The 12,386-nt window shown below is 34.6% G+C and overlaps 1 protein-coding gene across 1 annotated transcript in view; it reads right to left on the bottom strand.

The window, feature by feature from the left end:
• The window catches only part of LRRIQ1 (leucine rich repeats and IQ motif containing 1), a 206,696-nt gene that overhangs the window by 139,147 nt on the left and 55,163 nt on the right, over positions 1–12,386 (bottom strand). Inside the window, exon 13 of the mRNA XM_032594019.1 lies at positions 7,573–7,666. Within this exon, the coding sequence (XP_032449910.1) occupies positions 7,573–7,666 (94 nt within the window). The remainder of the gene's footprint in view (positions 1–7,572; positions 7,667–12,386) is intronic.

Here is a 12,386-nt window from a genome sequence, read left to right as displayed (position 1 = left end):
GTGAATATTCTGTCACTTAAGAGACTCTATTAATCATTAACGAATGAAACACATTCCCAAAGGAGATTCCAAACTGAGTTTGTAGATTAAGTTTTAAAAAGAGATTTTTTTAGTACATCAGTTTTGTCCATGTTATCACTGGCCAGACATGAAAGTAAGAAGCCAAATGGGAAAATCTATAACTAATCCCTTTGTTGGTATCACGGGGTTATGTAAAGTTCATTGGAACATACTGCTTACCCAAGTTTGAGTTGATCCTTTCATTAACAAATCCCTATTTTATAGATTACCAGATTTTAAACCCTTTAGATAACTGAATCTCTTCTTGAAATTATGAAATCTGTATTAGGCCCACTGATCTAAGTGAAATTTGATAAGCAAAATTTTTAAGTTGGTTTTACTCTAGTACAGTAAATTTTATTTAAACATAGAAATTATAATAGCTAAATAATTGTACATGTCTATAATATAAATACTACCTTTTTTCAATATTATTTTTAATTAAATATTTGCTTTAAAACTGTAAAGTATATATACATAGTAAGTATAGTATATGTTAGTATAGCACTAAATATATATACTTAGCATAGTAGTAAAATGTGAATGTTTATCTTTATATATTTAAACAGATTTATATCAATATATTTCACTATGAGCATATTTTATCCAACAAACTAAGTATTTATTCTTCATACCAAAAAAAACCCATAAATAAATTCAAAGATTATTCAGGACATAGATTTGTTTCTAGTTATTGCAACTGGCAACATGGCAGCTGTTTGAATGGAAACTCATACCAGATCAGCAACAGAATTCATGTCCTATTTGCCCAACTCCTAATAGAAAAACCATGGCCTGCAAAGAGCTTGCTCTGAATATTGGGCACAGCCACCTATTTCTGTTTGTCATCATAGATTTGGTCTATATAGTTACTTAGAAAAATAAAGATATCTACCTAAAAACAACCCATCAGGTATTTTCATTATAAATAATATCACCTGCCAAGAAGAGGCTTTTGGGCATAATTACACTCTACCTTTTGTGTGGGAAGTTTCATTCTAAGGTCTAGGTTCTAAAAACGGGGACCCAAAACCTGGGGATTCGGGTTTTAAATCCCAGTGTAAGAAAAGCATGGCCCCAGAACTTGAGCTAGTACATCTAGATGGGGACCTTGACTACTTCTATTTTGGATGACAGAGTCCTTTTCCCAGGTGGAAAAAGGTCTAGAAACATATTTAAGGTTTTTTGTTTGTTTGTTTCACATATATATACACCTTCTTTAAATAGTTGCAATGTCTGATCTCCTTATAATTTGATATTAACTAATAGTTGGTATAGTAGTAGTATAGTAGTAGTAACTTGTACTAAGAGCAGGTTTTCAGAAAACAGGAAGAATGTCACAAACACTATGGTCCCTAAAAGTCTAAAGACTCCAGTTGTAAAACTCCTGACATTGATAATTACTGCAAACCGATAAATAAGTATCAATTGTCAATTTATGGGTAATAATACTTTCAATCCCTGAAGTAAATTTTAAAAATTCAATAGAGGGGAGTCTGGGGGGCTCAGTCAGTTAAGCATCTGACTCTTGATTTCAGCTCAAGTCATTATGTCATGGTTTGTGGTATGGAGCCACACATCGGGCTCCATGCTAGCAGTGCAGAGCCTGCTTGGGATTCTCTCCCTCCCTTTCTCTCTCTCTCTGCCCTTCCCCTGTGCACATGCTCTCTCTCTCTCAATAAATAAATAAATCAATAAATAAACATTAAAAAATCCAAGAGAAAAATTAAAGTGGGTGAAACGCATTTTTTTCAAGATTTTACACATTACAATGTAAATTTCTATAATGTATTCCTTCAACAAATAATTTTGGTTATCTATGACATTATAGATGTCATGCAGACATACTTGCCTTGCATAAGTCTACATACAGTGTGTGTGTGTGTGTGTGTGTGTGTGTGTGTGTGTAATAACTACACATAGTCTATATAGTTACTTAGGAAAATAAAGATATCTACCTAAAAATAATCCATCAGATATTTTCATTATAAATGATATCACCTGCAAAGCAGAGCCTATTAGACATAATTGCTCTTCTTTTTGTGTAGAAAATGTTACTCTAAGGTCATTCTTCCAGTTCTAAAGTAGAAGGATCTGTACAATATCTGGGATCACTTCCACTACTTAATTTTAGTCCTTTTTTAATTCCTGGACTTTCTACTAACATTGAACGTGGCTACCTTCCTTAATCTCTTACTACTTTGATGCTGAAAAGAAATCTTCCACAAATACTATTTTCTTTTTCATACAACTATTCAAAATTTCTCTATATCTCCTTAAAAATAAAGGCTAACATTTACCAAGCGTGCTATATGCCAGGCATTACTATAAAATGCTTCTGTCTTGCAGTTAGTTTGGCTTTACGACTAGTTACATCCAGTGGAATATGAGAGAAATGATCAATGCCACCTTTTTAAAAATATGTTTATTTTGCGAGAGAGAAAGCGTGAGTGGGAGAGGGGCAGAGGGCAAGGGAGAGAGAGAGAATCAAGCAGGTTCCATACTGTCAGTGCAAAGCCTGATGCAGGGCTCGAGCTCACAACCGCAAGATCATGACCAGAGCCGAAGTCAGACGCTTAACTGACTGAGCCACCCAGGCGCCCTAACCAATGCTACTTTTGAAAGCAGAGCAGTTCAATATCAGATGTACTTTCCCTGTGGTCTTTCCCCTCTTTCTCACCACAATCTATTATCTAAAAATGTCAGATTACATTGAAGTTACATGACACAGAGCCACAAAAAGGAAGCATCCTGAGTTTCCACGTCCACTTAGATTAGACAGGATGAACTCACATCAGATGCAATATAAACCAAAAATAAGCTTCTATTGTATTAAACCACATAGGTTTCTGGGTTTGCTGTTGTGTGGTATAACCTCTATTACCTTAATGAATAAATCCTGAGGTAGCTACTTTTTATACCCATTCTATAGATGAAGACACTGAGACATAGCACGATTAAGCAACTTGTGCAAGGCAAACAGCTAGGAAGTGGTGGAACTAGATATGCACCCGAGCAGTTTACTCACAACACCTACATGTACACCCAGTATGCTAATAGGTCTCTCCATGACCACAGGATAAAGAAGACACCTTATCCGAGCATACAAGGCCCTTTACAATCTGGTAGCAATATATCATATGAAACAGTAAAGCAAGTATTTAAATTCCAGGCCTTAGAACTCAAAACCCTTCTCTGACATTTACAGAACTGAACAAATCACAAGGCATCTAAGCTTCAGTAAATACCCCCATAAAATCAGAATGATAATTACAGAACTCAGCTGAGTTGCTGTGAAGTAATATGTGTAGGTATTTAGCCCATTCCCTGACCCATTGTAAATGTATATACTTGATTTCTTATTTACTTCCAAAAGTATTTTCCACTATATCTACGTTACACCTGAACAGACCAGAGCCTAACCTCGCCTTTCATATTCCCTCATTTTCTTGGATATTTCCTCCATCGGAAGTGCTTTTTTTCTTTTAACTTGAATTTAAATATTACTAAAATTCTGAGGTTTAATCCAAAGTCTGCCTCTTCAGCAAAAGTAGTTTTCCTGGTCACTCTAAATTAGGGTGGGATTTCTAAAGCATATCTGTTGCCTACAACAATCATCTGACATATGTATCAGGTACTGAAATCTAAGTGTTAAAAAGCACAACTGAAGTCAGGTTGTTTGAATCCTGGCTCTTCCAGTGGCTAGCTGTGTAAACTTGGGCAAGTTATTTAGCACTTTTGTGATTCTGTTTCTCTACATGTAAAATGGGGACACTAGGTAGCTATTTTATTATACATTGTATTAAATGGGCACAAAGTAAATGCTATAACAGTGTTTGTTATCATTATTAGTTTTCATGGCTATCATTTTTTGCATATATTTTATATCCCTATAAAGATTATAAACATGGTTTGAAATCATGGACTATATAGAATTTCCTTTAGAGAGTCCAAAATGTTAGAACATTGGTTGGATATAGTAGGCATACACTAAATATTTGGTGACTTAATGAGACACCATAGTGTGGTTAGCCTAGACATGGAAAATAGTAGACTTTGGTATGCTTACCATGTTCTAGAAATTACTCTCAACAAAATATGTGTATTGTTCCATTCAATTACCATAACTACCCCATAAGATAGGTACTATTATTATCCTTATTTTACCAGTGAGGATTTGGAGACATAGGAAAGTTGTTACTTGTCCAGGACCACATGGTATGAGGCAAGAACAGGATGTCCTTGTTTAAAAATACAGTGATTCCAAAGTTTAGCGTGCATCAAATCATCCAAAGGGCTTGTTGAAGCACACATTAATAAACATCATCCCCTAGGTCCTTCTGATTAAGTGGGTCTGGACAGTGTCCAAGATTTTTCATTTCTAAAAGTTTCCAAGTGATGATGAAGTTTCTCATCTAGGGATGTATCTTCAAAAACCACTTCAATCGGTTGTCCTCTCTCCTCTATAGTACACAGCTTAAATTGCACTTGGAAAAAGATATTTCTAAAGTAGAAGTTGGCAAGTTCTGTTCTAAAACATGTAAAACATACCAGGTTTCCCTAAAAAATGGTATAGCATTAGAAATTAATGTGGAAGCAGAGCTTTAAAGAATATAGAAAAACAGATTTACTGCAAAGACAACTCTTCTGTAATAAATGAACTATCAACAAGTAGCAAATTACACAGGTGTTTGACTTGCTATAAAATGCTATTTTCTTAACCAAAGACAAATTAACAAATTCACAGAATCAATACATGTGAAAGAGGGTGTCAGAGGTGTGCAGTGGCCTCAGACAAGGGAGGGAAAGAGATTACTTCCTAGACTTTCTTAACCTGTTCTACAAGTGGATTAAGTCAGATATAGGAATTTTAAGCACGACCAGATCATTGGTTTTCCTGTAAGGTATACTCCATTGGAAGTCATCAGAACGAGGATCTTCCAGGCTATGGCCACACATCACAGGAAAATCGAATCAGAACAGTCAACTGCTTATGCCCTAGGATTGGATGTCACAACCTTTTTTTTTCGATTATTCCCTCCTTTTTGTCTATATTTTATTCATAAATGCTGTATTTTCACTACCTGATCAAACTGATAAGATTTACATATTTGATCTAAACTCTGAGTATCCTGAAATGGGTTTTCTACCAAAATTTCAGTAAATATTTGCCTTTCTCTATACTTAGTGTATTGTCAAACTTATCTTGCTAAATTAGGCTACAAGCCTTGTCTATTCTTACCTTGTTCTGTTTTGATGTACCCATGACTTGATATGATACAAATGTCAAATGTACAATAAACCATGTTAAACCATCTTACAAATACACACTGCTAGACATACAAAAGACAAGAATTTAGATCAGAATCATCACCAGTACTAGAAAAGTGAGCATTTTCAAAGCTTTTCAGAATTCTGGGATTTAATTCAATTGGATCTGGGTAAATGAAAAATGATCTGAGGGTGTATGAGAAAAAAACCATGTAAGCCAAGGGCAGGAATCAGTGGGAAAGAAAAAGTAGAAAAATTACAAGAATATATATAAGGCTGGCAGTAATTCCTATCAGCAAAAATTGAAAAGATGTATATAAGAAGCAGTAGGGAAAATACTCAGGAAGTCAGTGCCATAGCAGTAGAGCTAAATTGGCACCAGTCAAAAGATTTCTTTGAGACTTCCCTAACAGATACTAAAAGCAAGCTTTAAAAGCATCTCCCTAATTTAACATAGCTGTTACATGTCAGAAACAAAATAGATGTTATCTAAAAAAAAAACGAACAAAATTAAGAAATCAACAGTATAAAATTTAAGACGTCCAGAATACCACCAAAATGATGAAGCATGCAAAAAGCAGGGAAATACGACCCGAAATTGGGGTGAAAGTCAATAAAAATAGGCCCCAAAATGACATGGATGATGAAACTAGCAGATAAGGATTTTAAAACAGCTATTATAAATATTCTCCATATGTTCAAGATGATTCAGGAAAACATCATGAGTATGATTAGGAGAGAAACTGCAAATGTTAAAAAAATAAATGAAACTTCTAGGATGAAAACCACAGTATCTGAACTCTGAACTGATTAATTCTGGACTTTAATATCAAAATAGATACATAAGAAGAAAATATCAGAGAACTTAAAGATATAGCAATAACTGTTAAGAGTGAAGTACAAACAGAAAAAAGTGTAATATATATATATATGTATGTATATATACACAGACACCGTGCATCATGAACAGAGCAATAGCAAATTCTAGAATATATCAAGTGGCCAAATATTGGTAAAATTGGAGTCCTAGCAGGACAAGATGGGGGGAGGCAGAAAAAATATTTGAAAAAATAATGGCCAAAAAAATTCTAAATTTTATGAGAACTACAAATTCATCAGATTCAAGAGGTTCAACAGATCTCATGCACATGCACACAAGCAGGGGAGGGGCAGAGAGAGAGAATCTTAAGCACGCTCCACACTGAGCATGGAGCCCCACACAGGGCTTGATCTTACAACCCTGAGATCATGACCTGAGCCAAAATTAAGAGTCAAACTCTTAATTGACTGAGCCACCCAGAGGCCCTGATTCAATAGCTCTTAAGAAAAATAATCTACATAAAACCACAGCAAAATACATTATAATCAAATTGCTGAAAACCATGATAGAAAAATCTTAGAAATCTCCAGAGAGAATGTTGGCAGACTTCTCATCAGAAAAAAATGAAAGCCATAAGAGTGGAGAGACTTTTTTAAAGAACTGGAGGAGGTGACTGACTCCAAAGGGGCACTAGGCAATTTTTTAAGGTGATAAAAATGTTTAATGTCTTGATTGTGGTGGTTTGTACACCATACTCATACTTCTAAATAAAACTGATGAAGTTTGTCATATGAAAATTATCTCAAAAAAGCTCATCATGAAAAAAGATGTTGGTCAGTTTTGAGGGTAATGGTATTAGCATAATATGAGAGTTTCAAATTAGAGAAACTTTTTTTATAAAAAAAATCCATTCTAAAAAATTATAAAATATTTTTATTCTATTAGATCTAGGTACTACAATATTTTAAAGAGAGGTATGAATTCACATATCTTATAATCTGTACTTTAACAGACACCAAATTTCTCTTTTAAGAAAATAAAATCAAATTACTGGAAGAAAAAAATAATTTTAATTAGCAAGTTATGTGATTTAGATAACTTATAAAAAGTCATTCCCAATAAAAATGTGTTTTCTATAAAGACAAGACCCAAGTGAACATCATACTAAAATTGTCACATAATTAATGGTATGGATCAAAATAATCATTTTAAATTTGCATTATTTCACACGTGCAAAAAAATTATTGTAGGTTGAAGATATTTTTAAAACTAATTTTACAAAAAATGTCTTGTTTTGAATAACTTTTAAGTTATTTTTTTAACTTTTTCCAAGAAATTAATAGGCACAGAGAAATTTTCATCAAACTGTGTTTTCTGTAACTATAATAAAGTACATAATAGGGTGCAACAATGTTTCTTACCTCCAGTTTACTTCTTGAAGAAGTGGGTTTCCAGTGAGAGACAATTCGTGGAGAGAATAACATGCATTAAACCACTTAATGGCACTTGTAAGATCTACAGAAAATAAAAAATAAAAACCATTATGAAAGGTAATACAGAGAAAGAACAATAATCATTTATAAATGACCATTTATTTATTGATTAGGTAATAAAGGAAAGCAAAAAAAATATTTATTCTGCAGAATACAGTGTGCTTTTAAAAAGAGGCTGTATTAAGAATACAGACTCCACTATTAGAATATATATTTTTCCCACAATCGCTTTGTGATTCAGGCTCATACCTCTTACTGGGTGAAGGTCAAATGAGATCATGTGTATAAAGAATTTAGAACAGTTTGTGCCAGATTGTTATCACAAAAATCTAAAGAAGTTAAATCTAAAGTAATAAGTGGTAAAATTGAACACATACCTAAAGAGAATTACGTGAACTTTTTTTACTTTCAAAAGTAAGAAGAGTAAGTCAATCCAGTGTATATTACAGAAGAATTTATATAAAATTGCTCTCCCACAGATAATCAGAAAACTGGACAATACATATGAAGTACTTGTTTTTAAGCCTGCCTCTCAGAGATGGGAAACATATATGGTGCATCTACACTCACAGTGGTTTCCCATCTGAAAGCAGCTTACCACTTCAGAATAGTAGAGACCAAATGAAGAAACTCTTTTGCTGAGTGAGGAGGCAAATATTAGAACTGAAGTTGGAATTTATGATGAAAAGTACTGAGAAGAAGCTATGTATGTATACATGTTATAGGGAGGAAACTGGGGAAAGAAGTCTATGTGAGAATTCACCACAGGTCTGTGGGCAAGTACACGGTGTCACACACACAGGGAAAGACTGAAAAACCTAGCAGAGATCACCAGCTGTAAGGCTAAGAGCTGCATGATGACACTAAGTGCATGCATCAGTGAAAGACACTGGAGTCTCAGCCCAGCCAAAATGAGACCTAACGGAGTATCTCAGAGAGTGTGCACTAGGAGTGAACACAATGCCTTGGGGTAGGGGCATGCACTAAGAGTTGAAAACTAAAATGGTTTGTCCTAAAAGAGAATGAAATTAAAGCAGAAAAAAAAATATATCCATAAATGCTTTAACCACCTACCGCAACTGAAGTTAACTCCCTTTAAAAGGAAGGCAACATTATGCAGACTCACTAAACTGGATTATGTCAAATGTCCAACATACAGTTAAAAATTACTAGACATATCAGACAAAACAGACTTTACTTCAGATAAAACACACTTTTTTTTACAAATTTTTTTAATGTTTATTTATTTTTGAGAGAGACAGAGAGACAGAGCTCGAGGGGAAGGGCCAGATAGAGAGGGAGACATAGAATCTGAAGCAGCTCCAGGCTCCGAGCTGTCAGCACAGAGCCTGATGAGGGGCTAGAACTCACAAACCGTGAGATCATGACTTGAGCTGAAGTTGGATGCTTAACTGACAAAGCCACCCAGGCACGCCTAGATAAAACATACTTTAAAACAGAGAATGTAATGAGAGACAAAGAAGAGTGTTACATAATGATAAAAAGGGTCAATCCAACATGAGGATGCAACATTGTAAATATTTATGTGGCCAACACAAAAACACCTACATACTTAAAGCAAATATTGACAGCCTTAAAGAGAGAAATAGACAGCAACACAATAATCATAGAGGACTTTAATATTCCACTTACATCAAAGAATCGATTATCCAGATAGAAAATCAAAAAGGAAATATCAGCCTTAAACAACATGTTAGACCAAATGGACTTAACAAATGTTTATAGAACATTCCACTCAAAAGCAACAGAATACACATTCTTCTCAAGTGCATGTGAAACACTTTCCAACATAGATTATATGTTAGGCAATGAAACAAGTCTTAATAAATTTAAGAGGACTGAAACCATATCAAGCACCTTTTCTGACACGATGATATGGAACTAGAAATCTATCACAAGAATAAAATGAAATTCACAAATATGTGGAGATTAAACATCATGCTACCAGGGCACTTGGGTAGCTCAGTTGGTTGAGTAGCTGACTTTGGCTCAGGTCATGATCTCACGGCTCAAAGGCTCATGGGTTGGAGCCCCACATCAGGCTCTGTGCTGACACCTCAGGACCTGGAGCCTGCTTCCAATTCTGTGTCTCCCTCACCCTCTGCCCTTCCCTTGCTTGTGTTCTGTCTCTTTCTCTCTCTCAAAAATAAACAAACATTAAAAAATTGAAAAAAATAAATAAACATCCTGAAACCAATGTTTCGAAGAGGAAATCAAGAGAAATTTAAAAAATACCTTGAGACAAATGGAAATGTAACATACTAAAATTTATGGGATACAGCAAAAGTAGTTTGAAGAGGGAAGATAAAATGGATAAATGCTACCGCAAAAAATAAGAAAAGTCTCAAATAAACAACATAACTTTACACCCCAAGGCACCAGAAAAAGAAGGAAGGTCAAGGTTATTAGAAGGAAGAAAATAACAAAGATTGGAGCAAAAATAAATGAAATAAAAAACAGACAATAGAAAAGATCAATACAACTAAGAGCTGATTCTTTGAAAAGATAAACAAAATTGGCAAACCTTTAGCTGGACTCACTAGAAGGAGGAGGACTCAAATAAATAGAATCAAAAATCAAAGAAATGTTACAACTGATACCACAGAAATACAAAGGATCATAACAGACTACTAGGAACAATTATATGCCAACAAACTGGGACAATCTAAAAGAAATGGATACATTCCTAAAAACATACAACCCACCAAGACTGAATCATCATGAATTAGAAAATCTGAACAGATCAATTCCTAGTAAGATGACTGAATCAGTAATCAAAAACCTCCCAACGAACAAAAGTCCAAGATCCAACAGCTTCACTGGTGAATTCTATAAAACATTCACAAAAGAATACATACTAATCCTTCTTAATCTCTTACAAAGACTAGAAGAGCAGGGAATTCTTCCAAACTCATTTTATGAAGCTAGCATTACCCTGATACCAAAATTAGACAAGAGCACCACAGGAAAATCATAAGCCAATATTCCTGATAAACATAGATATGAAAAATTCTCAGCAAAATATTATCAAACTCATAATAGCAAACTAAATTATCAATAATATATTAAAAACTAATACATCATGATCAGGTGGGATTTATCAACAATCACCAGTCAATGTAACATACCACATCAACAAAATGAAGGATAAAATCATATGATCATCTCAAAGGATGCAGAAAAAGCACTTGACAAAATTCAATATCCACTTATAATACAAATGCTCAAAAAGTGGGTATAGAAGGAATGTACCCGAACATAATAAAGACCATATAGAATAACCCCACAGCTAACATCATTCTTAATGGTGAAAAGATGAAGCTTTTCCTCTAAGATCAGGAATCAGACACAGATGCCCACTCTCACAACTTTATTCTACATAGTTTTGGAAGTCCTAGCTAGAGCAACTGTTTAGGAAAATAAAATAAAAGGCATCCAAATTGGAAAGGAAGGAGTAAAACTGAAGCTATTTGATGACATGATGACATGACATGATGACATGATATATATATAGAAAACCCTTAAGACTTGATCAAAAAACTGTTAGATCTAATAAACAAATTCACTAATGTTGCAGGATGCACAATCAATACACAAAGACCTGTTGGGCTTCTTTACAGTAGTAATAGGGCATCAGAAAAAGAAATTAAGAACACAATCCATTTATAATTCCAAAAAAGAATAAAATACCTAGAAATAAACTTAACCAAAGTGGTGAAAGATCTATATATTTAAAACTGTAAGACACTAATGAAGGAATCAAGGAAGAACAAATAAATAGAAAGACATGCCACGCAATAGGCCAGGAGAAGGAATACTGTTAAAATGTCCATAACACCCAAAGCAATACACAGGTTCAATGCAATCCCTATCAAAATCCCACTGGCATTTTTCACAGACATAAAACAAACAATCCTAAAATTTATATTGAACCACAAAAGACCCTGAATACCCAAAGTAACTTTTTAAGATTATTTAGTTATTTTGAGAGAGAGAGAGAAGGGGGTGGGCAGAAAGAGAGAAAGAGAGAATCCCAAGCAGGCTCTGTGCTGTCAGTGCAGAGCCCAATGCAGGGGCTGGCTCAATGTCACGAGCTATGAGATCATCATGACCTGAGCCAAGATCAAGAGTCAAACACATAACTGACTGAGCCATCCAGGTGCCCCAACAATCTTTTTCTTTTTAAGTTTATTTATTTATTTTGAAATAGAGAGAGAGAGAAAGAGAGAGAGAGAGAGAGAGAGAGAGAGTACAAGTAAGTGGAGGAGGGTAGAAAGAGAAGGAGAGAGAGAAAACCAAGTAGGCTCCACGTTGAGCATGGAGCCCAACACAAGGCTCGATCCCACGACTTTGAGTTCATGACCTGAGCCATGATTCCCCCCAACCACCCAAAGCAATCTTGAGAAAGAATGAAGTTGGAGGCATCATGTTCCTTTATTTCAAACTATATTACAAACCTACAGCAACTAAAATTTAGTGTAGTATTGGAATAAAAACAGACATACAGATCAACAGAAGAGAGACTCCAGAAATAACCCTACCCATATATGTTTAATTAACTTATGACAAAGGAGCCAAGAATATACATTGGGGAAAGGACAGTCTCTTCAATAAGTGATGTTGGGAAAACTGAACAGTCATATTCAAAGAATGAATTGATTATTGTCTTACACCATACACAAAAATTATCTCAAAATGGATTGAAGACTTAAACATAAGAC

The sequence above is a fragment of the Lynx canadensis genome, chromosome B4 (genome assembly GCF_007474595.2).
Source record: "Lynx canadensis isolate LIC74 chromosome B4, mLynCan4.pri.v2, whole genome shotgun sequence".
Classification (NCBI taxonomy): Eukaryota; Metazoa; Chordata; class Mammalia; order Carnivora; family Felidae; genus Lynx; species Lynx canadensis.
Note: the sequence above shows the minus strand (reverse complement) of the source record. Positions and strands in the feature narration are given on the sequence as shown.